The sequence below is a fragment of the Gorilla gorilla genome, chromosome 7 (assembly GCF_029281585.2).
Source record: "Gorilla gorilla gorilla isolate KB3781 chromosome 7, NHGRI_mGorGor1-v2.1_pri, whole genome shotgun sequence".
NCBI classification, from domain to species: Eukaryota; Metazoa; Chordata; class Mammalia; order Primates; family Hominidae; genus Gorilla; species Gorilla gorilla.
Window position 1 is genome coordinate 21,496,934 of NC_073231.2, and position 25,233 is coordinate 21,522,166.

Below are 25,233 nucleotides of genomic sequence, written 5' to 3' on the forward strand. Positions count from 1 at the left end.
AGCTTAAAGGCTGTGCTTTCTATCACTTACAACAGTGCTCCCCTAATACAGGACTCACTAGTCACATGTGGCTACGACACACTTGAAATATGTCTGATCAGAATTGAGACAGATATGCTATAAGTGTAAAATATGAATCAAATTTTAAAGGCATGCTACACACAAAAAATGCAAAAACACTTCATTACTAGCTTTTTATACTGATAACGTTGAAATAACCTTTGGGATAGACTGGGTTAAATAAAATACATTATGAAAATTAATAATATAAATACATATATTTACATAACATGAAATTTTCTTTTTACTTTTAATGTGGCCACCAGAAAGTTTGAAATTCCAAATGTTTTCTGCACTTGTGTCTTGCATTTTACTTCTATGCACAGTATTGACTTAGATTGCTCAAGGAAACTGAATCTGATCAGAAGTCTTCACACATTTTTGCACATGTACCTCTAAAATAAAATATGAAACTACATATTCCCTCACACACCCTGAGATGATGCATCATAGCAAGACTGAGGGTGTGGTAAAGGGTATGTTTTTTTTTGTAAGGTGGCAACAAGGCAATTAGGAAGGGAGCTGAGAAGGGAGAGATGGCTTAAAGCTGGCCCCAGGAGCATTGTGAGAGGCAGGTCATGTAATCGTAGTAAGGAGAACATACAGAAGTTGATGATCTAGAAGCCAATTTCCATAAAGTAATGTATCCAGGGTGCAATTCAAAAAGTCTTCCTGTGAACTCAGGGGTGCATGGACCCAACTGGAAGACAGCACAATCTGATGCAAAGGCCAAATGCCAGCCCCGAGTTAAAACTGAGCAAGCTCGGCCCGTCTGGAGATCTGATGCCTTGTGACAGTGCCCAGCAATACCGGACAGGCCCTCCAAGCATCAGGCTCACTTCTGCCTGTGCACACGGCCCTGAAACAAGGCCCAGTGGAAAGCATGGCAAATTCCAGCACCCTCCATGAGCTCTCACCACTCCCTGGGCGCCTGCTGTTTGGGCTTTCTGTCCAACCCCAGGCCATGCCCCAGAGTGTTCAACTTAATCCTAAAATATACACATTCCACTGCGTGAAGTCTCAGGATGCAACTGATTCCTCCAAGCCTTCCATAGATAACATTCCCTTGCAGTCTTTTTTTCACTGAACAGGCCAAACTTTCCAGTTGTTATTATAGGGCTTAGGGCTAGTTAGCATTCTCATTGATTATAAGTTCAGGGGGCCTGAAGAATACCTTGGCATCCAAGCTCTGACGCTTAGCCCAGGAACAAAAGATCCTTTTCACCACCTTCTCTTCCCACAAGGCATGGAAATGACTGCAAGTTTAAAAATAAAGATACCGGGCTTGCCAGCTAACCTGGAAATGGCCTGTGCCAACAGCAAGAGAGGAATGGATGGCCACAGGACCAGGCCCTAGAATGTCCTGCCAGAGAGAATGTCCCCACGCTTCTCTGTCCAGTTAGCTCTCAGCAATGGGACAGGCTGCTGTGGCTCTCACCATGTCAGCACTAACAAGGCTTCTTGTTCAACATTTCTGTTTTCAGGAGCATTAACATTGCATGTGCTAAGTAAAATAACCCCACCAGTTTCTCAAGCAAAGTTAACCACTGAGAGGGTGTTTTCTTCCCCTGTGTGCTGAGTGGCAGTGTGAAAAGCAAAGAGGTCTGCAGATGATTAATAGACATGGGCAGATGGGGATACACTTGAGACCAAAGCGATTAGCACCTGGATTTTTAAATATAAAACTGTTGGGTTTGTTTGGATAAACTCAGGATAAGGCAGAAATACTTATTTGTTCACTCTTGTTGCCAAACCCAAACCAATATTTACAAACCATTTTGCTGAACAAAGTTCATTTCAGCTGACATCAGAGACATATGCCACAAATTGCAGAGAACGGGGCTTACTAATCCAGAGTTTCATGCCCAGGTCTAGTGATATTTGTTTTATATAAAAGGACAACTACATGTCACAAACATATATAAGCTACAGTAAAAAAATAAAAAAGCAAAGACAACAGATATAATTTTAGGACCTCTGCAAATGTGGAATTTACTTAGAAGAAAATAAGCCTCAGATAATCTGCCTTAGGTATTTCCTATACCACTCTTATTTTCTCCTATGCAATTGCTGGGTGGGGTCAGAGAGGGTGCAAAAAAAGTCTCCATTTGAACCCTGTGGGGCTGGTCTTTCTTGTACCCTGAGATCTGAAGTTGAGACATATATGGCCCTCCCTTGATTACCAGCCCAGCACTTGTCTGAGTTCTGCCAATGTTGGCTCTGTCCTTTTCCCATTTTGGAGTCATGAAGCCAAGATCCATAAGACTTCAGAGAACTGGCAAAATGATGATAATGTCCCTCCACTGAACATCCACCAGGTGAAGCCATTCAAAGAGGACTTTATTATGGCCTGTACGATCGAAGTGTTTAGGCTACACAAGCTCATCACCATATGTTCCAGAATACTATTTACCAATGGCCTAAAGAAAATCAAGCAGCAAGTTCATAGAATAATGTGCTATTAGTATTTATGAATGTGAATTTTTGTGTCTAAAGACAAATTCACAGTGTATGATGGTAACCTGTACTATCCTAGGTTTAACACGTGGTAAGGAAAAGTGAATATTAACTGCAGAGGTGTGTAAAACTTTGCAACAAATAAAAAACATGTGGCTGGGCACATTGGGTCGTGCCTGTAATCCCAGAACTTTGGGAGGCCAAGGCAGTAGGACTGCTTGAGCCCAGGAGTTCAAGATCAACCTGGGTAATGTAGCAAGACTCCATCTCTACAGAAAATAAAAATAAAAAATTAGCTGTGTGTGGAGGTGCACGCCTGTAGTCCCAGATACTCAGGAGGGTGAGGCAGGAGGATCACTTGAGCCCAGGAGTCAGAGGCTGCTGTGAGCTACAGTTGCATCACTGCACTTCAGCCTGGACAACACAGGGAGACCCTCTCTCTTATTTTAAAAATATATGTATGTGTGTGCCCATTTCTGTTACATCTGCCGTATGTAAATAATGGGGCTTGGTGCTTTCATCTTAATGAACCTTCACAACCTCCCATCTACAGTGGATAGAATTATCTTTTTTTTTTTTTTTTTTTTTTTTTTTTTGAGACAGTCTTGCTCTGTCGCCCAGGCTGGAGTGCAGTGGTGTGATCTCGGCTCACTGTAACCTCCACCTCCCAGATTCAAGCAATTCTCCTGCCTCAGCCTCCTAAGTAGCTGGGACTACAGGCATACACCACCACGCCCAGATAATTTTTGTATTTTCAGTAGAGATGGGGTTTCACCATGTTGGACAGCAGGTCTCAAACTCCTGACCTCAGGTTATCCGCCCGCCTCAGCCTCCCAAAGTGCTGAGATTACAGGTATGAGCCACCACACCCAGCCAACAGAATTATCTTGATTTATTAAGGAGTAATGGGCTCAGATGCTAGCAACACAGCAAATACACTGGGGTCGAAATCTACATCCCTTGACTCCACTTTCCATATTATTTTCACTAAAAAATAGAGAATAATTAAAAGTCAATATACAAACTGAGCCAGGATGAACAGGAATCAAACTGAAGGTAGGGTTTAAGGGATGCTAAAATCTAATGGGGATCTCAAAGCAAATGGCACAAGAGAAGTCGAGACTGGGAAAAGATGGGGTGTTGAGAGGCTGGAAAGTCCGGCGTGGATGTAAAGTGGCCGGCACTAGAGAGGAGGCCAGGAATCCCGGAAGACTGAGATGGTGGCTGCCAGTAACTCAAGTGGTAAAATGAGCAGCACTTGCAGCAGAGGCCGCAGGGGTGGGGGGTCATTCCACACACCTCATGCCAGCTGAGAAAGCTTCCAGGACCAACACTCCTATGAACTTTGAGACTGTATTGTCACTGGCAAGCAAATATCGAACTGCCAAACCCCACCTAGAGCCTTATGGAAAAAGCTCCTTTTATCACTAACATTAGCCACAACTGTCTTGAGTTTGATGGGCTACACTTTCTTCTACAAGCACTCATTCTGAAGCTCTCCTAGTTCTCTGAAAATCTGCCATCTTGGTTAACAGAACAATAATTCTGAGGGTGAACATTTTAAAATTAATCTTTGAATTGTCTCAGTGAACTGCAAAATAAAGCATCGCTGGGAGAAATATAACTACTATTCTCTCATTAAATAACCTTCTTTTCTTTTGTCCCTTTGATAATGTCAAACGCTTTGGCTTTGACATCCAGTTAAAACATTCAATGTGACTTACCCAGGGAAGGCCCTCAGTGACATCACTAATAAACAAGCATGATCTTTCCTTCCTGCCATGATTTCTGCTCTAGGTCAAAATTGGTTACTTCTTTCAGAATAAATGAAGGAAGCACTTATCTATCCAATGCCTGGCATATAGAACACTCTCAGTAACTGTCTGATGAATAGATGAGCGTCTGCGATAACTGTCCCGGCTCCTGTGTGTTAAGTACTTACTACAAGCAGGTATTGTGCCTGAGGCTCTGCATAATCTACCCTACAGGGTAGATGCACTCTCGATTTTCAGATTGGAAACAGTGGCTTCAAGAGGTTTCCCAGGCCATCCATGGTTACATAGCCAGTAAATAACTGAGCTGGAATCCATTCCACTGCACATGCATCCATGCTCTTCCTCTAGCCTCTGCCTCTGCGCTTAGTGTTTGACGGTCCAGATGGGCAGATCCCATCCAGCACCTGAGCAGCTGTGTTTGAAATCCTCATACAACACCAGAGAGGCAAAAGCACACATACTTGATCCATTTCCTTCTTCTAAATGACCATGTCAATAGCCAGTGAAGCCTGACAGGCTGCTGGTCTAGCAGAACACTTGTTAAAAGGCCATACAAACTGCTATTTCCAGGTAGAGCGACCTATTTCCACTTTAATGGGAAAATGGGTTTTCTATGTGGAAACCTAGGCCAAGGTGCCAAATTTTGAGAAAGAAATGACTAGATTTTCAGGTTATTATTGGTTATCTCCTCCAATAGCTAAGTAATCTGAGGAAATTAATAATGGCTAAAAACTGAGACTACAGAAAGCTGGAGAAGGACCAACCTTTACAGCTTTTCATTAGCTCACATCTGGTAGAATTTCACAGCATAAATTTGCAGGCAATGTGATAAAAGAAATACTTTTAAATGAAAAGCTTAAATTTGCAATATCTACAAAGGGCTGAATCCATCTTCCATTTCCTCAAGGTTGAATTAGCCAGCACTCCATAAAGACATGAGGTACGGAAGAATGTGTCGAGCAAAAGGGACACCGGAACCGACAGCCACAACCTCTCCTCTCCAAGCAGAGAGAACTACTTCAGAGAAACCACTGGAGCTGGGTGTGTCTGGGGCTGTTCGCTTTAGACTGCCTCCAAGGCACCTTGGCAGGGAGACTAGAGCAGGCATCCAACATGTGACCGTCATACCCACCACGATGGTGCCTCCCACGACAACTCCAAGTGCTCTACCTCCAACCATCCTTTCCACACCGAATGAAGATTTCAATCAATCAGGCCTCAAAACCTTTGCGTGGAAGAACAGATCGGGTATCATCTCTAGGGCCACCTGACTTTGCCACAAAACATTCTCCACAGTCAATGCCCATCACGTCAGGGAATATTTTTTTAAGTGGTTCTATTTTGAGGCCTGCTAAAAAGATTCCAGTCTTTTAGAATGGATCTGCTTGGCCCCCTTTCATTCAGTCCCTGACCGTACGATCGCCCACATGCCTGAGCTGACGCGGGGCCTGCGTCCCACACGCTCTGGGCTCACTTCCCCTGCTCCACTGTCAGGCTAAGATTTGCAAGTCCGCAGAACAACTTGCTGAGAAAATACCCAAAGGCCTATGTCTTGTTTATTAAATCATTTTTGATGAACGTGCGCTGATTGCACACAGACCCTATCACGAGACAAACGCTTCTGAAAACTGTGCTCTTACTCCATGTCTTTTGAATAAAGAAATTCAGCAAAGGTACCCATAGGAAGGCATGGGGCCTACCAAATACTTGCCTGGCTGACTGAATTCACCTACAGCCCATCAACGTATCCATTTCATTGAGTGCTTATTTTCAAATGCATTATTGCTTCCCAAGAGAAAGCATACCCACCTTACATTGGAAAGCACTTTATAGTTTGCAAGAAATCCTTTTAATGATCATGAATTAAAATGGGGAAGATATGTTGCTTACATTGCTTTACAAATACAGAAAATGAGATTTGTTGAAGTTTACGCAGAGACTCGATCAAGAACCCAAACCTAGGACTTCACACACTGAGGCCAGGGCACCTTCCATACCAACCCACTACCTCGAGAGGCAGAAAAGCCTAGTGGTTAAGAGTGAGGCATCTGCACTCACATTAAGTAGGTAAAAATGGTGGTTCTACCACTTACTATTTTGAGCTGAAACAGGTTTCTCAGGCTCTGTGCCTCAATTTCCTCATGCGTAAAATGAAGATAAGAGTAGCAACAACAACTTCAATGAGGTTTACTTGAGTAAATACAGCTTAAAAATCTGAACCGTGTCCAATACATAGTAAGCCTTCCATAAACGTATCTTCATTACTATGTGAGGTGGTTATAATGATCCTTGCAGTTCATGTAATGATCCTTGTGGTCACAAGCTGTGAGTTTGTCTTACATGAGAATCACTACTCAACAAGGATCACTGTAATATGATAAAAAGTGCTAGGTTAAAATACTGCTTTGTAACATGAGACTGGAAAGGATGTTTTTAAAAGACAATGTAAAAGTGTAATACACCAGACTCTGTAACTGGAGAGAGGCACTCCCACTGGCCTTGAAGAAACAGGCTGCCATGCTGTGAACAGCCAACATGTGGGGACCTCAGCTGAATTCTGCCAACAACCATAAGTGCTTGGAAGTAGGTTCTTCCCTGTTCAAAATTCCTGATGAGAATGCAGCCCAGCTGCCACTTTGACTGCAGCCTTGAAAGATGCTAGGAGGGTCCCTGAGTTCCCATTTATGCTTGAGACACATCCAGACTCCTGCCCTACAGAAACCATGAGATAATAAATATCATTTTTTAAAAAAGGAATATACCGACCATAGCAAGTATTTTGTAAATAAAGAGGGAAAAAGGGAATAACATCAGTCTTATCTTTCCGTGGTAATGCAGTGACCATTCTGGACATGCTCTCCTAGTCTTTCTTCAGACATATGATTTATTGTATAGTGAATAAGAATATGCAAGCAATTTTACGACCTGAATTTTTCACTTACATTATACATATTCTCCCATGTTAGTACATATAGTCTTCACATTTAGTATTTTTCATGGATGCAAACTTTTCTATCAAGAAGGTGAAGTAAAATTAATCAGTCTACTACTGTTAGACATTCACTCAGCTTCCAATATTCTACTATTATAAATAAAACACTACTATCAACATAGGCATGTCTATATCTTATTTTATTTTTGAGACAGGGCCTAACTCTTTGTCACCCAGGCTGGAGTCCAGTGGCACGATCATGGCTTACTGCAGCCTCACCCTCCCAAGCCCAAGTGATCCTCCCACATCAGCTTCCTGAGCAGCTGGGGTACAGGCACACACCACCACGCCTGGTTGATTTTTTTTATTTTCTAAACTTTCTGTAGAGACAGGGTCTCACTGTGTTGCCCAGGCTGGTCTCAAACTCCTGTGGCTCAAGTGATCCTCAATGTCTCAGCCTCCCAAAGTGCTGGGATTATAGGCATGAGCCTCCATGCCCTTCCTGTATCTTTATTTTTTAAAAACGTATTTTGGATTAGTCCCTAAGCGGAAGAAACCTGGTAAAAAAAACTATCTCTAAACCAAATATATTATGTCTGTCTAAGCCAATTTAAATAATACGATAAATATTTAGAGCACTAGTTTTACCACATTCTTTTGAGTAGTGAATATCTTAATTTGTAAAAAATTGGGTGGCAAATGGTACTTTGAGGTTTTAACTTACATTTCTCTAATTACCAGAGCAAATGTACATGTTTATCTACATGTTTATTTCAACTTACTGTTTACTGTTTTAAAAAATTATGCTTTTTCATCTATACAGTACAGATAATACCACATACTGCACACAACTGTTGTGAAAATCTCATACAATCATTTAAATGAAAATACTTATGAAGTGTGGCAAAGAGCAGTTGCTCAATTTTTAGTTTAATGAATACATTGATGAATAAGTGGTCAGTGACACAATGACCAACAGTATTAATCTAACAGTCATGTGGAAGGTCGGCAGGCACAAAGCTACTCGTGGGGTGAAAGTGAAATTTTCTAGGTGACCTCCGAAAGATGGCAAGTTGATTGGAAGAGGAGGAAGATGTCCCTGTTGCGTCTTTCCTATCAGTGCCTGCTGACCTTCAGGGCAGATATGAAGAGGTGTCCCAATGGGGCACACCCTCAACAAGTGGAGAGATGCAAGTAACTCCATGCACCTTTCCACCTTCCTCTTCACCACTTCCTCCCCAACACCCAGGATGCCTAAGAGGTAAAAGCTCCACCTCTGCTGATAATAATAGGCTGGCCTTGAAAGGGACTATTCCAGGCTCTTCTACGGACTGTTTTAATGGATGGAGCTGGAAGCCATCATCCTCAGTAAACTAACTCAGGAACAGAAAACCAAGCACTACATGTTCTCACTTAAAAGTGGAAGCTGAACAATGAGAACACATGGACACACGTAGGGGAATGACACACATTGGGGCCTGTTGGCGGGGGTGGGGGAGTGGAGGGAGAGCATTAGGAAAAGTAGCTAATGCCTGCTAGGCTTAACAGTTAGATGATGGGTTGGCAGGTGCAGCAAACCATCATGGCACACGTTCACCTATGTACATCCTGCACATACCCCAGAACTTAAAAATTTTAAATAAAAAAAGAAAATACAGGGTATCCTCTTATTACTTGAGGGAAAAGCCAGTATCTATATTATCAAAAGGGAAACTATTGTGAAAATCACTTCATTAAATAACAAAATTGCTTGCTATGTGACTGAAAGGCATCATTTTCTCTCCTTAGGAAATACAGATCGCACAAAAATAGTTTGGTTGAGACTTACAAATGGAAGTTAAAATTAAATCATCTCTATAGAGGACCTACACAGGATGTGAACTTGGTCCTAGATTTCAGTTTCTGATGAAATACCTTGCAGCTCTTGCTCACAGAAAGCTGTTTGAAACCAGAATGCAAACAATTTTACTTTTCTGTTATTCAGAATCTATTCTGATTATATCTATAACAATAGTAAAAAATAATTCAGAAAATAATAATCATGAATGAAACGCATCATTCATTCCTCTGCCTACCAACTGACCAGTAGTATGAACCTTCATATCTCTTTGATGCCAAGGATAGCTGTTTGAAGGAGGAAAAGCCTTAGAAGGTGGGTCTGATTGCAACACTTCATCATCAGCTCAGCCTCCGCAATGGTTTATAATTTACTCGGTAAAAACAGATAGTCAAACATTGGTCAAGACCACGTACAGGCATCCAGAAAGATATCCTAGCCTACTGCACTGCACGTAGCTGGAAAAGTTATGTGAAAGCACCATGTTCCCTTATGAAACAGCTACCCTCCAGAACTTGGTCAGTTTGCATGTTCTTTAGAAAACAGTAGTGTCAGACCACAGGCATAAGGGCAGGAGAAATGGTTCCTGACGAGAAACCAAAGAATTACCCATTTAAAAACAAAAGCCAAATGTGTATGCTATCAGCACTGGTAGGAGCAACTTTCTGCATAGAAGAATATTTATGTTCCCCAGGTCATCTTAATGAAATGACTGAATAAAAAATTTAAATAACTTAAGGATCCTGATAAATGATGAACAGTCTTCAGACTAAAGTCAGACTGCCTTTCCAATAACAGTACCAAGTAGTCCAATTTTTCAACACTTAAAAAACATAGTTTGTAGCAGGAACAGCCAAACTCTGCATGATAATCTCCAAAAGTTGAAGCTGCTCAAATAATCATGCCCAGGGTATGATCACTGTGACCTCAGACAATGTCAGGTATTGTCACTGTGACCTGAGAGACTGACTGCCAACTATGTACAGAAGATGGAAATGGCTCTGGGGCTGAGATGTTTTCAGATGTAGGAAGGGATTTCTGCTAAAGAGGGGCATCAAACTGTCACAGCTGGAAGACCCATAGAAAGTATTGGTCTAATCCTGTCATTCTGCAGCAGGTAATGGAGCCCCAAACAAGTTAACTGATGTGTTCAAAGTTTCATAATGACTGAGATGAACCAGAAAGTCCAGGAAACAGAATGGAAATTAGGCCTGTTTGTGACACTCAGATTTCTCCAACCCCAACGTTAGGGTGTTCTGATTAAACGAAGAACGGCTTAAGTAACTGAGAGCAAACGTGGATTCCTGGAAAAAATAATTCAGCACCTTATTTGTCCCTCTTCATTCCAGAGCCTGCATTTCCAATCAAGACAGCCCACTTCCCGGGCTCCCAGCTCCAGCTCTCCAGGGCTTTCCCCAGAAGCGCAGACACTGCATGGACAGCCAAGGCACAAGGCCATGGTTTCTGCATCCTCTGTCTTTTCCCAGTTCGCAGAGCCGGAAGTGGTAGACTACAGCGACAGATTCCTCTTGGGGCCACTGTGATCACAAGGAGCAGAAGCAGCAGACTAAGCTGGTTTTGCTTGAAATGCAGAATTTCTGCTCATCAGCATATGGCTGGTTGGCCACATGAATAACTCTTCTCTATTACATAATCCATCTCTTTAATTTCCTGTCCACACGAGTATATAAGTCTGTGGGTACGTGTCTTGTCGTGTTCGCCATATATGTCGAAGTGTGTGTGGAGGTGGCGGGAGGTTACATGCATGTGTACTGCGGTGGCTGCTGTTTCTAAATGAGGGTCAGCTCCTCCAATATTCTCCCTTCGAATGGCCATTCACCAAGGATACAGTTTTTGAGCCTGATCTCCATACAGGAATGGTTGGTTATTGCTTTAAATGTAGGATTGCCTTATTCCTAAATGGCCTTGAATGTGGATCAAACTAACACTATGAGGAAGAAACAAAAATATCCCTGTGCACTTTGACCTTAGATGTTAAGTACCATTGTAGAGTCCCTGACTGCTAACCACCAAGTGACAAAACCACATCACAGTGATGCTTACAAATAAGAGAAAGGTTCTTAAGTGTTTAAAAAGCCACTGTAACATGATATTCTTCCCAAATTACCACACCTATGTAAAAACATTTTAAAATCAAGACTATCTTATTCCCTTCTGGCATCAAAATACTTAACTGCATTTTAATGCTGTGCATAAGGAAATGGTTTACCTTCCAGCATTTTCTGCAGACTGTTCCTCATGACATGGATGTTCTCTATCCCGATAAACTGAAACTTGATATTGGAATAATTGTCTTCATTCTCATAGCCTTTCCCTGCAGCACGATTTGCCATTGCATTAAGCTGCAGTGGTCAGCAAAACAGAACAGTCATCAATTACATTGATGAAACAATGATGAAACAACCAAAACATTTCATGGATACCCAATCAAAGCATTCAGAATGATGTACGGAAACATAATACACTCATTTGAATCACTGCAACCTTGTACTGAACTACATAGCTTCAGGCACTCCTGCTGAGCTTATATTCAACAGCATGAATTTGTCGGTGTGGGTCACATTTTCTTAGCTGGAAAGCAGTCTACTGATAAACCCTTCTGGAGATGTCACTTGCAGTCCCCGTCAGAGATGCCAAACTGAATGTGGCATTCTGTGATGGAACCAAGTAGTCCAATTTAATACCACACATAACCGGTAGGTTGGCAGAAGAATATCAGCAGAAACAGCTGTCAAAATAAGGCTCTATACATTATTATATCTTCTAGTATTAGATTGCCAGTAAACATGTTATCAAATAGGAATGGTTGCATCATTCTAATTTGCCCACAAGATCCCTCAGATGCCCATTGAAACCTTGAGCAGGAATTACTGAATAAAATGAAGAGAGGGAATGCAACCAAGTCTCCAGAGACATTTCCACCAGCCACCTTATTTAAATCTAGAGATCTATTGGGCTTTTTGATCACTTTCATTATTATAATTTTGCATATGAGAAGTTGGGGTCTCCAAGTGCAAACTAGGTTAAGTCACAGTGGTATCTGAAGAAATTTATTAAATCCAAACACTGTCCTAGCCTGCGTGGCTAAAATCAAGAAGGGGACAAGTCCTACTTTAGCTGGGAAATGCATCGGTTTCTAGAATGTGTAAACATTCTTGCTATTTTATTAAGCAGGTCATCACATCCTAGAAAACAGCATTCGCTGACCATTCTCCTCCACCCACCCACCAAGGACAGGAGGGCTAACCCAGGCAGAGAACCTACGCTGAGAACTCACCACCAGGAAAAATATCTGCTTTTAAAAGCACAGTGCACAATAGTACTTTTTAAAAGCTAAAAGAGCTAAGTTTAAAGTTAAAGACACATATGTTCTTTGACATAGATCTCCTAAAAGTCTGACAAAATTAAAAGTACCAGCACATAAAAACAGATGCACAAGAATGTTTATTGAAAAAAGCTGAAAACCCATGACTATCTCAATAGGACAATGACAGGATACACGATGGTTTATCATGCCCTGACCTGCGAGCAGTGACCAAGAAGGAGGGCACAGATCACACAGCAGACAGACAGATGCTCTGAGGCTTACGATGGGGTTATATCATGATGAGCCCATTGTAAGTTGAAAATGCCGTAAGTCAAAAGTGCATGGCAGACTGGGAGCTGCTGCCGCTGCTGCTGCCCAGCATCACAAGAGAAGTACAGTTTCTGAATGTCTATTGCTTTTGCACCATTGTAAAAAGCCAGAAAATCATATAGGTCGAACCATTAAGTCAGGGACCCTCTGTGCATAGACTTGGCATTGGCCCATGACAAGTGAAAAGAGTAAGCTACAGAATAATATTCATACAATCATCCATTTTTATAAAACCAACTTATAGATATGTATTTAAGTTTTTGCATGTTTATCAAGGAGAATAAAAATGTATAGAAAACGGTACCAATTTGGCAGCAATTACAGCAGAAAGACAGCATGGCAGGCGACAGGACAATGCCATCAGTACTACTTTGGATGCCCCTGTAATCTTTCATTGATACCGAGAGCATATATGAAGTTTGTAATTGAAATAATAGAAATAAAGTATATTAGAAGTGAAAAAAACAGCAGAGGATAAGCCATTGCCATAGGGGCCCAGGCTGGCAGACACCTCACATTTCAATAGCAGCCCTGTTCCATGACTTGGCTTATGTGACATCAGCTGAGCCACATCAGCCCCTCAAGACACTGTTCCCATCTACAAAAGGGTGTCATCTTTCTCCCAGGCATGCTACGAGAATAAAGAGTTTGGCCTTAATCAAGAAAAAATATTAAAATAATGCATTTTAAGACAACTTATGTTCACACTTTAAAAAGTATAAATATTTTAAAGGGAAATCTTTTGTAAAATTACCTAGAGACATTATTCTTCCAAAACTATTATAAAATATCACTGCTCTGTATAATTATTTTTCAAAGATGTTGGTTTATCCTTTATAACAAGCGTCATAAATAGAATTAATAGGAGACTTGCAAGTATCCTTACCTGACATGAACCTTACGTTTATGCTGTATCTTGACTAATTCAAGTTAAGCCTATTCACCACATACCACAGAGATACTCTTTTAAAAAGCATAAGAAAGAAAAACCAGCCAGGCACAGTGGCTCATGCCTGTAATTCCAGCATTCTGGGAGGCAGAGGTGGGCAGATCTCTTGAGCTCAGGAGTTCAAGATCAGCCTGCGCAACATGGCAAATCCCCATTTCTACAAAAAAATGCAAAAATTAGCCAGACATGGTGGCATGTGACTAGTCCCACCTACTTGGGAGGCAGAGGTGGGAGGACTGCTTGAGCCTGGGAGGTCAAGGCTGCAGTGAGCTGTGATCGTGCCACTGTACTCCAGCCTAGGTGACAGAGCGAGACCCCATGTTACTGACCATTCTCCTCCTTCACCCACAAGGGACAGGAGGGTTATCCCAGGCAGAGATACAAAAAAAAAGAGAGACAGACTACACAGTCTACAAAAGTTAGAATGTGGAATAGATTTTTTAAACATAAACACAAATTAAAATATTATTTTAATCTATAATTAAGACTCCATGTACACATTATGAAATAGCTGATTATCCTCGATCTGGGAGAACTGATTGGTAATCTCCCTTAAAAGCAAAGCAGCAACACAAATAACCTCCCGAACATCAATGTGCACTTCTCAGAATGAACAGAAGGTGGCAATATTTCATCTACCAGCTGAAGTGTAATTTCTTAGGATCTCCACCTTTTTTACAGGACCTATCATGATAATGTAGCAAAAGCTGAACCCTCAAAGCAGGAGATACGGTTTTGCAATTAATAAAAATTCAATGTTATCTTGGACATTTTACGTGTATGTGTGTGCAGTAAGATATAGCATCCCTTACATAAACAAATCGCTATTACTACATCAAATACGGTCCTCTGTCCCTTTGACTGAGAACTCCATTTCACAACTAAAGAAAAGCTATGCATTTCAGGGCCTAAAAGTTCTCAAGTAGATAAAGCAATAAAGGTAGGCACTTCAGTTTCAATTCATGTTTAAGAAACACAACAGATAGGTGAAAAGTAGGACTGGAAAAATACCCTGTTTCCTAACACAAGGTTCTTTTGCTGTTTGATAATATCAGTGTCTTTGGGTGCAGAGAAGTTAATAAATGAAGCAAAGTCAACACTCTATAGACACCTACTATGGCCAGGCGTTAAGTGGAATCAAAAGAAGCTGTTCCTGCTGCCTTCAGCTTAGAACTGACAATGGAAAGGAAAGCACATGGCACCCAGTGGTCCCAGATGACATCCACCAGGACTGGGCAAGAGCTGAGCAACGGGAGAGACAGTGACAATGACAGGAGTTGAAATCTAAGGAAACTCTGTCGGCCTGGGGATCAGGGGTAACGTTTTGTTTAAGAGAGAAAGCTAGAGCTGGACTTTAACACAGTCTGTAAGGATGGAGAGAGAGGGGAGGGCATTCTACATGACCAATGAACTAACCACTCCAGGTGAAGACGAAGGTTCCTGTGTGGCAGCTACAGCAAGAGGGAAGGCTAGAAAGCACTGAGGGTCCACTACAAGAGGCCCAGCCAAGGAACTGAGGCTTCACCTGTGGCAGCGGAGAGCAACTCCAGGATTATGAGCAAGTCTAATTGAAAAACTGGAGACTGATTTAGTGTCCACAACAGAGAAGATGCACAGGAATAAGGAGCGAGCAGAGAGGGATGGGCACTGAAAACCTCAACGCTGAAAGAGAGGAGGGACGGAGAATGCAGGCTCCACCAGGGGCCCTGAGTGTCTCATTGATGGCCACATCGGTACCCTTCAAATCAGCATGGAACAGGCACTCAAGGAAGATTTACTGACTGGCTGAGCAACTGCATAAATGACTGGATAACAGAATGAGGCCAGGGGAAAGCAGGCCAAGACTGTGAAGAAACAGCATGAGATTCTCACCCTAACCCTGAATCAATCAAATGTAGAAAAACTCAGTCTGTGTTCATCTTGGTATCAGGTTAAAGGTCAGCCTGGTCACTGCCTTAGTCCTCAAGTCTACCATTTCCACAGCTACATTTAATGCCTGAAGAATGACAGTGCCTACGCTGACATGGTTGGGAAATGACCGTACAAGCTGATCTTGGCAGGAGGGGGACTTGGTCTTGCCCTAACACAGGTTGTCAAATGACGGTCTTTCTCTCTCCCTCCTATATAACTGGTTACAGGAAGAAACTTCACTTGTGGTGCAGACACAAACATGTGAGTTGATTTTATTCCTTGCAACTATTCTCTACAACTGTGCTAGTCAAAATCCTCCTTTCTACCTGCTAAGGACCTCTTGGGCAGATTTAATAGCATCAGGTTTACATTCAGATAGAAAATCTCCATCCGGCCTAACTTATAATTCCAGTCCCGTATATGACGCAAAATTAGCTCTTCCCCGCCACCTTACTGGCCGTGTGGACTGGTGAGGGGTTTGCTCCGGCCTGCCCTCCCTCTCCTCTTTCTTGTAGGCCCTATCTGTGTACTGGGAGGATGGGTGCAGAGGAGGGAGAAGAGAAGAGGTAAATTTCTCTTTGGAAAGCTCGGCAGGGTTGCAATTCTCTCTTCATCGGTTGACATGAGTTGGTCACCACTTCCCTCTCTGGCATAGTGTCCAAGTGCTGAATCTCCCAAGATATAGATGCAGGTTTTTGGAGGTGGGGAGTACACATCTTACTGACACGGGAGATGCACCTTGGCTTGAGTCTATTCCAATACGCTCAACTTCCCTCACCAGCACACCCACCCCAGTCACCTACAGCTGAAGACACCCGGCGGCTAAGCCCTTTTAGGAATGCTGAAGCAAGATGGCTCATGCTCAACTTCCTTTCTCAGGCTCCACTGGACCCACAGGAAATTTCTCCATCCTTGCCCTGCCAAAAGGAGGGAGCACAGATTGCTCCACGGCCACTGGACACTGCCCTCGCCCCAGTTCTCTTCACTCTGGTTGCTGCCATGACGGCCACCAGCAAGTGTGAGACCCCGGATTCCCCTCTCGCAAGCACCCCTCATCTCTACCACTGACTTTCCTAGGTGACCCCTCCCAGGACTCAGCGAGTGGGAACCACCTACTCACTAATTCCAGAGAAAAAGAAAAACATCCCACGTGACATCCTGTTACACAACTAAAACCTCGCTGACCTGGTGAAATCAGGGGGCAGAACCACAGCAAAGTCTCTGGAGAAGGAGCAAGGACAAAAGGCCAGGCGTCACGGAGGCAAGCGCTGCCTCGCCCTCGGCCCTTCTCTTCATGCCTCAGCACCCCCTCCACTGGCCCTGGCTGCGTCAGAGGAGCTGCTGGGAGGTTCTCTGGCCTCGTCAGGCGTGTGCTCAGAGGTGGTAACCCCACAGAGCTTCCACGTGGAAACGAGGCTCTGCTGGAGAATTTTTGTAAACAGAAAAAACACCATGGTCAAAGGGAGCGAGTGTGGGCTCTGGGGTTAGATAAGCCTGGATGTGAATCCTGGATGTGAACTGTGAGACCCTGGGCAAATTACTTAACCTCTTTAAGTTCTAGCCCTTATCCATGAAAAGAAACAAAACAAAACAAAACCCTCCTAACTTGCCAGGATTCTTAAAAGAACTAAATGAGAAAGGACCTTGGCCGGGCACCGTGGCTCACGCCTGTAATCCTAGCACTTTGGGAGGCCGAGAAGGGCGGATCACCTGAGGTCAGGAGTTCGAGACCAGCCTGGTGAAACCCCATCTCTACTAAAAATACAAAAAAATTAGCCGGGCGTGGTGGCAGGCACCTGTAAACCCAGCTACTCGGGAGGCTGAGGCAGGAGAATCACTTGAACTCGGGAGATGGAGGTTGCAGTGATCCGAGATCGTGCCACTGAGCTCCAGCCTGGGGGAGAGTAAAACTCCGTCCCCCCCCGCCCCAAAAAAAAAAAAAAGTGCCTGCCATTTTTACAAGCTCAGCAAAGTCCCAGAACAAATTAATGACAAAGTCATGAACAAGGCTGCAATGAGTTAGCCCTCATTTGAAAATTCAAGGAAGACTGAGACTGCAACAACACTGTCATATGTTCTTAAAGCACCACACTCTAGCAGTAATACGTGCCCTGAAGAGTACAATTTTTTTTTTGGAATTGACATTCAATACGTGCTTGAAGACTTCATTGACTTTGTCTCCCAATTTTTTCTTTTTCTTTCGAGACAGGGTCTCACTCTGTTGCGCAAGCTGCAGTGCAGTGGCACCATCACAGGTCAGTGCAGCCTCAAACTCCTGGGCTTAGGCAATCCTCCCACCTCAGCCTCCCAAGTAGCTGGGACTACAGGCCTATGCCACCAAATCCAGCTCATTTTTTTCTGTTTTTTTGTAGAGATGGGGGTCTCACTATGTTGCCAAGGCTGGTGTCTCCCAAAAAATGTCAACAAGCAATTCTGAGGCTTTCATCTGAACAGGCAGCTCTGGAAGTTCTCATGTGGGGCTAGCCTTGCTCAAAGGCCAAGAACGATTCAGGTCAGCTCCTAATCCTTTTTCTTTTTAATGAAACCTGTGAGCAAACCTGAGAAGTACCTGCTTGCCAGGGTCCACACCTTCTAGAGCAAACTCAGTCTCCTGGCTACCAAGGAGGCCTAACACACTCTGGAACAAAAATCAACACACACAATCTTTAAAAGAATGAAAGCTCTAAGCAAACAGTTTAAAACTCACGTGAAGTGTGCGTGCACGGATAAATATGGGAAGAGGGCACGGCTTGTACGAAAGCCCAGTTTTCTTTAATGGATCAGTGTCAAACTCATCGCTGAGAGTAAACACACTTAGCACTAAATATACCCTTCGAATCAAATCCTTTGGATTAATTTATTTTCAATCTGGAATATGCCTGGCTCTACAGCTGCCACGTTTCCTAGAAGGTTTACACAACACAGTACATATCTGGATCACTGGTCCTAAAATTAGTAGGTGAATCTGTCTGGCTTTATTTAAACCTGAAAAAAACAGGGTAAGAAACAGGCTTCCCAATCTCTCCTCAGTAAAGCCCCCGTCTTTTCTCTTCCTTTTCTTATCTTGTCTTCAGTATATCTAAGCAGCTAATCATTAAATCATCTGTAACTATTAGGAAATTCAAAACAGCCCCACCTTGCTTCAACAAAGGGTACGAAGAAGAGGTGGGAAGGCAGTCACATTAGAAGGAAGGGTTTAAACACAATGAGCCAGAGAGAAGGGCACAAACTGACAGAGAACAGTAAAAGCCAGAGATTTTCTGGTATGTTTCAGTGAAAATCTTCCAGCAAAGGAGCTATTTTTTTTTTCAGTTTGAAACTTTTATCTGTGTGTCGTGCTCTGAGAATTTAAAAGGAAGGGACCCTTTACTTATAATCTAGTAGAATGTGAATGTGATCTAGCTGTGGTATCGGTTTCATCACTGATCTCCAGGACTGATTCGCTCATCTGGCATCCGTGAGTAGTAACTCCATCCTCACTACTCCACACACTTCTCTCCCGCTGTGTGCTTTGCTCCGAAGAAGGCAGGATGGTTCTGAGATGAGGGGACGAGTAGGGCACTGATCTCACTCTAGGAAAACATCACATTCCATTATCCTGGACACAAATCATAATACTTGGTGACATGAAGTTCAGAGAATCCGTGAAAATCACCAAGGCCTGAGTATCCACACAAAGGATAGGATGCAGTTCTCGTGATTTCTAGGATCACCAATGAGTGTAGACCGTGTCTATAATTACCTCTTCCCCACAGTGTACACTTTTAAATGACTTGAGCTGCTGGTTCTATTTTACCCTTCCTGTTGTAATGTTTATTTCCTATGTTCTTTTTTTAATACCTTCACTGACATGTAATTCACATGTCATACTATTCACCCATTTAAAGCATACGACTCAATGGTGTTTGGTATACCCACAGAGTTGTGCAACCATCACCATGATCTCGTTTTAGAATATTTCCATCACCCTAAAGAGACATCCACTACCCGTTAGCGGTCACTCACCATTTCTCTCCCTTCCCCCAGCCCTCGGCAACCATCAGTTTACTTTCAATAGCTCTGAAATTGCCTGTTGAAAGCATTTCATGATTCCTTTGTGACAGACTTCTTCCTCTTAGTATGACACTTTCAAGGTTCCTCCATGTTGCAGTATGTATCCATAGTCCATTCCTTTTTATAGCTGAATAATATTCCACTGAATGGACATACCATATTTTGTAAATCCATTCTCCATTTATGAACATTTGGTTATTTACATTTTAGGCTATTACTAATAATGAACAAATATTCACATGCAAGTTTTTATGTGGACATAAGTTTTCATTTCTCTTGGTTATATACCTAGGAAGGAACAGCTGATTCATATGGTAACTCTATTTTTAGCTAACTTTAAAGTCCTTATGCTCTTTTACCTTTTCTATATTGAAAAAAAATTTCAAACTCTAACTTATGAAGTGAAAAGTTTCCTAAAATGAACTTCTCACCCCACAGGAAAAATCACTGTAAACAGTGTGGTATACATTCTCTCAATTTTTTGTTTTTTGGTTTTTGTTTTTGAAATGGAGTTTTGCTCTTGTTGCCCAGGCTGGAGTACAATGGCACGATCTCGGCTCACCGCAACCTCCGCCTCCCGTGTTCAAGCGATTCTCCCGCCTCAGCCTCCCCAGTAACTGGGATTACAGGCATGCACCATGATGCCCGGCTAATTTTTGTATTTTTAATAGAGATGAGGTTTCACCATGTTGGTCAGGCTTGTCTCAAACTCCCAACCTCAGATGATCCGCCTGCCTTGGCCTCCCAAAGTGCTGGGATTACAGGCATGAGCCACTGCGCCCAGCCCCAATTTTTTTAACAGGATTAAACATAATTTCTCTATCCCACTCTTGTTGCCTAACAGGACATCCTGGACTCCTCTGCTTACCATACAAGGAGACAGAACTGGACGTTCATCTTTCTCCTCAGTGACAGGTCCAGGCACATTTTCATTAGTGGCTAGGAAAGTGCAATTGCAAATAAGCTGACTAAGGGACGTTTCATTCTGTCATCTCATTCTGTCCGCTGTAGTCAATGCACTTGTAGGTGACTTTGTGTCCATCCCTCTGGGGACTTCACTTGTTGAAGTTTTAGAATACTTGGGTCTAAGTAGAAAAACTGGAATTTTATTGGACTTAACACTGATTCTCCTTAAAAACCAAAAAGTTAAGGCTGAGTGGCAGGTAAGTGTAAGATCAATGTGGCTCACTCCTTGATGTCTAGATCTACTATTTCCTATTTGTTTTCTTAAATTAGAAAACTAATAAATTAATACATACATAATTGTAAACTAATACTTTTCTAACAATCAACAAGTAGAAAGCCCTCTACATCCCCAAATCCTACTCCCTTCTCCACGGAATTTTAAGAGTTCAGGGTTTAACCTTTCAGATCTTTTTCTACACCTTTTTACACACCTAGAACTTTTTATGAAAAAAATATTTTTTAATTTACCTTATATTTTATAATTCTTTCCAAGTCATAGGTATAGATTACTACAAGTTGAATTTGAAAAATAATAGCTGAGTACTTCACAACAATTGAACTGCTGGAGCTCCAGAGTGAATTTTATTGTCAGAGCAGAAAGGGTTGTTTTAGAAAGAAACCAAGTACTAATATGGTATACTTAGGAGCACAATCTCCAAAATGAAGCCACATTCATTTGGGTGCCCCTGTGTGCCCAGCACAATGCTAGGGGCAGGGGAAATATAAAATGTACTTGTATAGTCGGAGACTTCAGGTGCACTAGACCTCCAGGAAGTAGCCAGCAGGGTGCCCAGACACTGACTATGCCAAGAGGAACCGCCCCGTTGCAGATGAAGCAACCTGCACAAGAGATGGCAGTCGGCTAGCCTTTGCCTGTCTCCAGTTTCACAACTCAGGTGCAAAGACATGCATCGCAACGGTGACACTTACTTTAGGCCGGGTGTCAACGACATAAACGAAGTCACTTCCTGGATTGGCTTTCCTAATGGCCTGGAGCATCTGCTCGTCCTCTAGGCACCGGGCACTGAAGCCGGACAGGGGCTGGCTGCTCCGGCAGATGGAGGCCTATGGGGAGAGGTCATAGCAACACAGCACCATCAGGTAACTGTACCCATGAGAGACACTCTACGTGTGTCTCCAGAACAAAGAGCCCTTGGCTCACTGATAGTCCACCTCGGCTTATGAAAATGTGATACAGCTTTCTGGAAATCAAGCCTTGTTTATTAAAATTCAAGTCAAACCACTAATGGGCAAGCAATACAAAGAACCTGTCTGTGCAAAATATTAGGAATGTGTAGAGATGTTTAGATAGGGTCTAAGTTATGATATTCAAAACCATTTAAATAATCTACTTTCCTTTTCACTGATACTGCTTCATTTTCCTGCTGAAAGAAAAAATACAAAATAAATAACTGTTCTCCTCAAATGCATAGGATATGATTAATGGTGACATTAATAAAATAGAAATTATTTTTTAATGCTTTCCAACCATTTTTTTTTTTAAACTAGCCCATCTAGAAGCATCACAAATACCAAAAACCAATTCTAATTCTAAACGGGAAACTTTCATGGTGACAAGAGCCCAGGTTGCTGCTAGGTGTGAAACCAAAGGACAGCAGGCACATACCTGTGCTGACTCAAGTCTACTTAGAACGAGGAGGATTTTTTTTGGAATCAATCTGCATTCTCTGCCCCAAGTCCCGTACCCTGCAATTCTGACAGAGTAGATTGCACTGTCAGATGATATCTAGAAGAGCAGAAACATTTCCCTGAGTTATGAGTAGGTAGTACAGATCCTACCTTGCAGCTATAAAACTTCGGCTTTTGTGGCAAAGTACTTTCATGGATTTAGGTTTTAACACTTAAACACAAAACACCCAATAAAATGCCTGAATGACTCAAAGCATCTACATTGAGACTGTAAGTCCACAGTGTGAAAGAATGCAGGCAGTGACAGAACCCCTCCATGCAGGATAATATGGAGGGGAAAGTTTCACTGCAAATAGTCCTGTCATGTCACAGCCTGTTCAGCGTGCTTGTACTGCAGGGTTCCATCCATGAAGGGGCACCCCAACTCTTAGTCCAACCATAGCTTAATTGTCTTTCAAGCCCAACCCAGGACAACTTAACATGGGTTTGGATCTCTTCAAAGGGCTTGGGTGCTCCTTGTTGGAGAAGGTGGGGACATTTCTCACTAGCTCTGAAGTTGGAGAACCATAGAATGGCTGGACATATTACAGGGGCCATTGTCTGAGGGCACCAACACCATTCTGCAGAGACGGACAATCACTGAGGGAGTTAAAGGAAGCCTGAGGCCTACAGCCAGATTGAGAATCCAGGGGGACAAGGTGTGGGCGTGGGAAGCAAAGCAAAGGGGCAGCAGCAGAGTCACTCCAGGGTGGCTCATTCCTGACTGGTGGGGAGGAGAAAAAGATCAGAGGGTATGAGCACGGCAGACAGAATGGCAAGCGACGGCAAGGCCAGGAGCAAGGGGAAGTGAAGATGGGGATCAAGAGGGACTTGGCGAGCAGAAGGCAAGCTATGTCCGAGGACCAGAAAGCAAATGACACAGATGGCTTTCACAGGGGTCCTGTTTCCTTTAATCTTTAGGGGGTCAGGGTCTGCCACCTGCTCAGAGGGAATTCTTCCTGGAAAGAGAATAATTCTGAGTTGGCTTTAGATGATACTTTATCCGGGTTAAAGAAATATTAGTTAGCCCAGTGTGGTGGCTCACGCCTGCAATCCCAGCACTTTGGGAGGCCGAGGCGGGGGGATAACTTGAGGTCAGGAGTTCGAGACCAGTCTGGCCAACATGGTGAAACCCTGTCACTACTAAAAATACAAAAAACATTAGGTGGGCATGGTGGTACACACATGCAATCCCAGATACCCAGGGGGCTGAGGCAGGAGAATCACTTGAACCCGACAGGCGGAGTTTGCAGTGCACTGAGATTGCACCACTGCACTCCAGCCCGGGCGACAGTGAAACTCCATCTCAAAAAAAAAAAAAGAAATATTAGTTAAGGACAGCTGCCACCAGACAATCTTAGATTCCATCAGAAGTGTTAGATGGGGACGGTAACACATTTAAATGATGAGAATTTGAGAACACACACACCAGACCTCACTAAAGTAGTGAGACACCAACTATGAAATGAAGCAATTTAGGGACAACAACTATTTCAAATTATCTTCTGGTTTAGAACGGCTAGTTTTAAATGAGGAACTATATTGGAACTGTTATACTGTGGAATGTGGTTGATAAATTAAAACACGCATATTAAACAGACTACATTTTTCGTATTTTGTAGTTAGATTTTCTTAATAAACTAAAGATATGATCTAAATGGAACTTTTCATTGAATCAGTAATTGCTAACATGTGGTTTTCAATTCTGTGCAGAACAGTAAGTAGTCTCAGTGCTTTTGTGCACCTATACACACCCTAGACAGATTATCCAAAGAGTATTACTATTACTTGGCAGCATTTCTTACTGATATCAGAGCACAGATTAAAAACTCTTCAGTTGTAAACTGGAAGGGATAGCACTCATTTACAATGCTACTAATAATTAAAATATTCAACATTTTTGATGGCTTACTACTGTTTTTGAGTGTTTATATGATAGGCACTATTATAAGAACTTTGCATATTTTTATTTAATTAACCTAATTATCATATACAATAAGACCTATTATTGGCTCCACTTTATACATGAAGTGACCAAAGCAGAGAGGTTAAGTAACATACTCAAAGTCACACAGTTAATAAACAGGGAAGCCAAGATTTGAATCCAGACAGAGTATTTCCTGATCCCGAATTCTTAACCAAGTAATTTAAGCCCCAATGGGAGGAAATAGGTCAGGCAGCACGATACCTTATTAAGATACAGCATAAAGCCAGGCGCAGTGGCTCATGCCTGTAATCCCAGCACTTCGGGAGGCCGAGGCAGGTGAATCACCTGAGGTCAGCAGTTCGAGACTAGCCTGGCCAACATGGTGAAACCCGTCTCTACTAAAAATACAAAAATTAGCCAGTCGTGGTGGTGCACGCCTGTAATCCCAGCTGCTTGGGAGGCTGAGGCAGGAGAATCACTTGAACCTGGGAGGTAGAGGCTGCAGTGAGCTGAGATCACGCCACTGCACTCCAGCCTGGGTGAAAGAGCGAGACTCCATCTCAAAACATAAAGATGCAGCAGAAAGACCTGGCTTCCAGTCCCAGTTGTGCTCTCACTCATTGTATGATGTTGGGTAATTTATGTATCTTCTCTGATCCTCAGTTTCCTCATCTATAAAATGGGTAAAATATTAAAACTACAGAGTGTGAGAAGGGGCATAACACTGTAAAACTCCTGGCACTGTGCCTAACACATAGGAAGTTTCAATAAGTATTCATTATAAAAAGAGACCAAGAAGGTCTGTATTTTTCCTAAGGAAAGGTGCCTCAATGGAAAGCTTCTAGAGTTTTGTTTCCTAGAAACGTGTACTGTAAATTTGGGAGACCATGCTATGCACCATGTTAAAGTGAAACTTTAAAAAAAAAAATCCTAGCAGAATAAAGAACAAAGGCTAGAGCAATTCTAAGAACTCTCATAGAAAGATACACAGAATTCTGAACGCACATGACTAAGCATCT

The 25,233-nt window shown here is 42.6% G+C and overlaps 1 protein-coding gene across 3 annotated transcripts in view; it reads right to left on the minus strand.

Annotated features, from left to right (window-relative positions):
* MTMR7 (myotubularin related protein 7) overlaps positions 1-25,233 on the minus strand; it is a 119,470-nt gene that overhangs the window by 23,052 nt on the left and 71,185 nt on the right. For 2 of the 3 annotated variants that reach the window (XM_055349131.2, XM_055349132.2), the window contains exons 6-7: positions 21,529-21,663; positions 11,292-11,424 (exon numbers count right to left, since the gene is read on the minus strand). In XM_055349131.2, coding sequence (XP_055205106.1) covers positions 11,292-11,424; positions 21,529-21,663 — 268 coding nt within the window. The remainder of the gene's footprint in view (positions 1-11,291; positions 11,425-21,528; positions 21,664-25,233) is intronic. The other variant, XM_031014053.3, reaches the window with a different exon arrangement.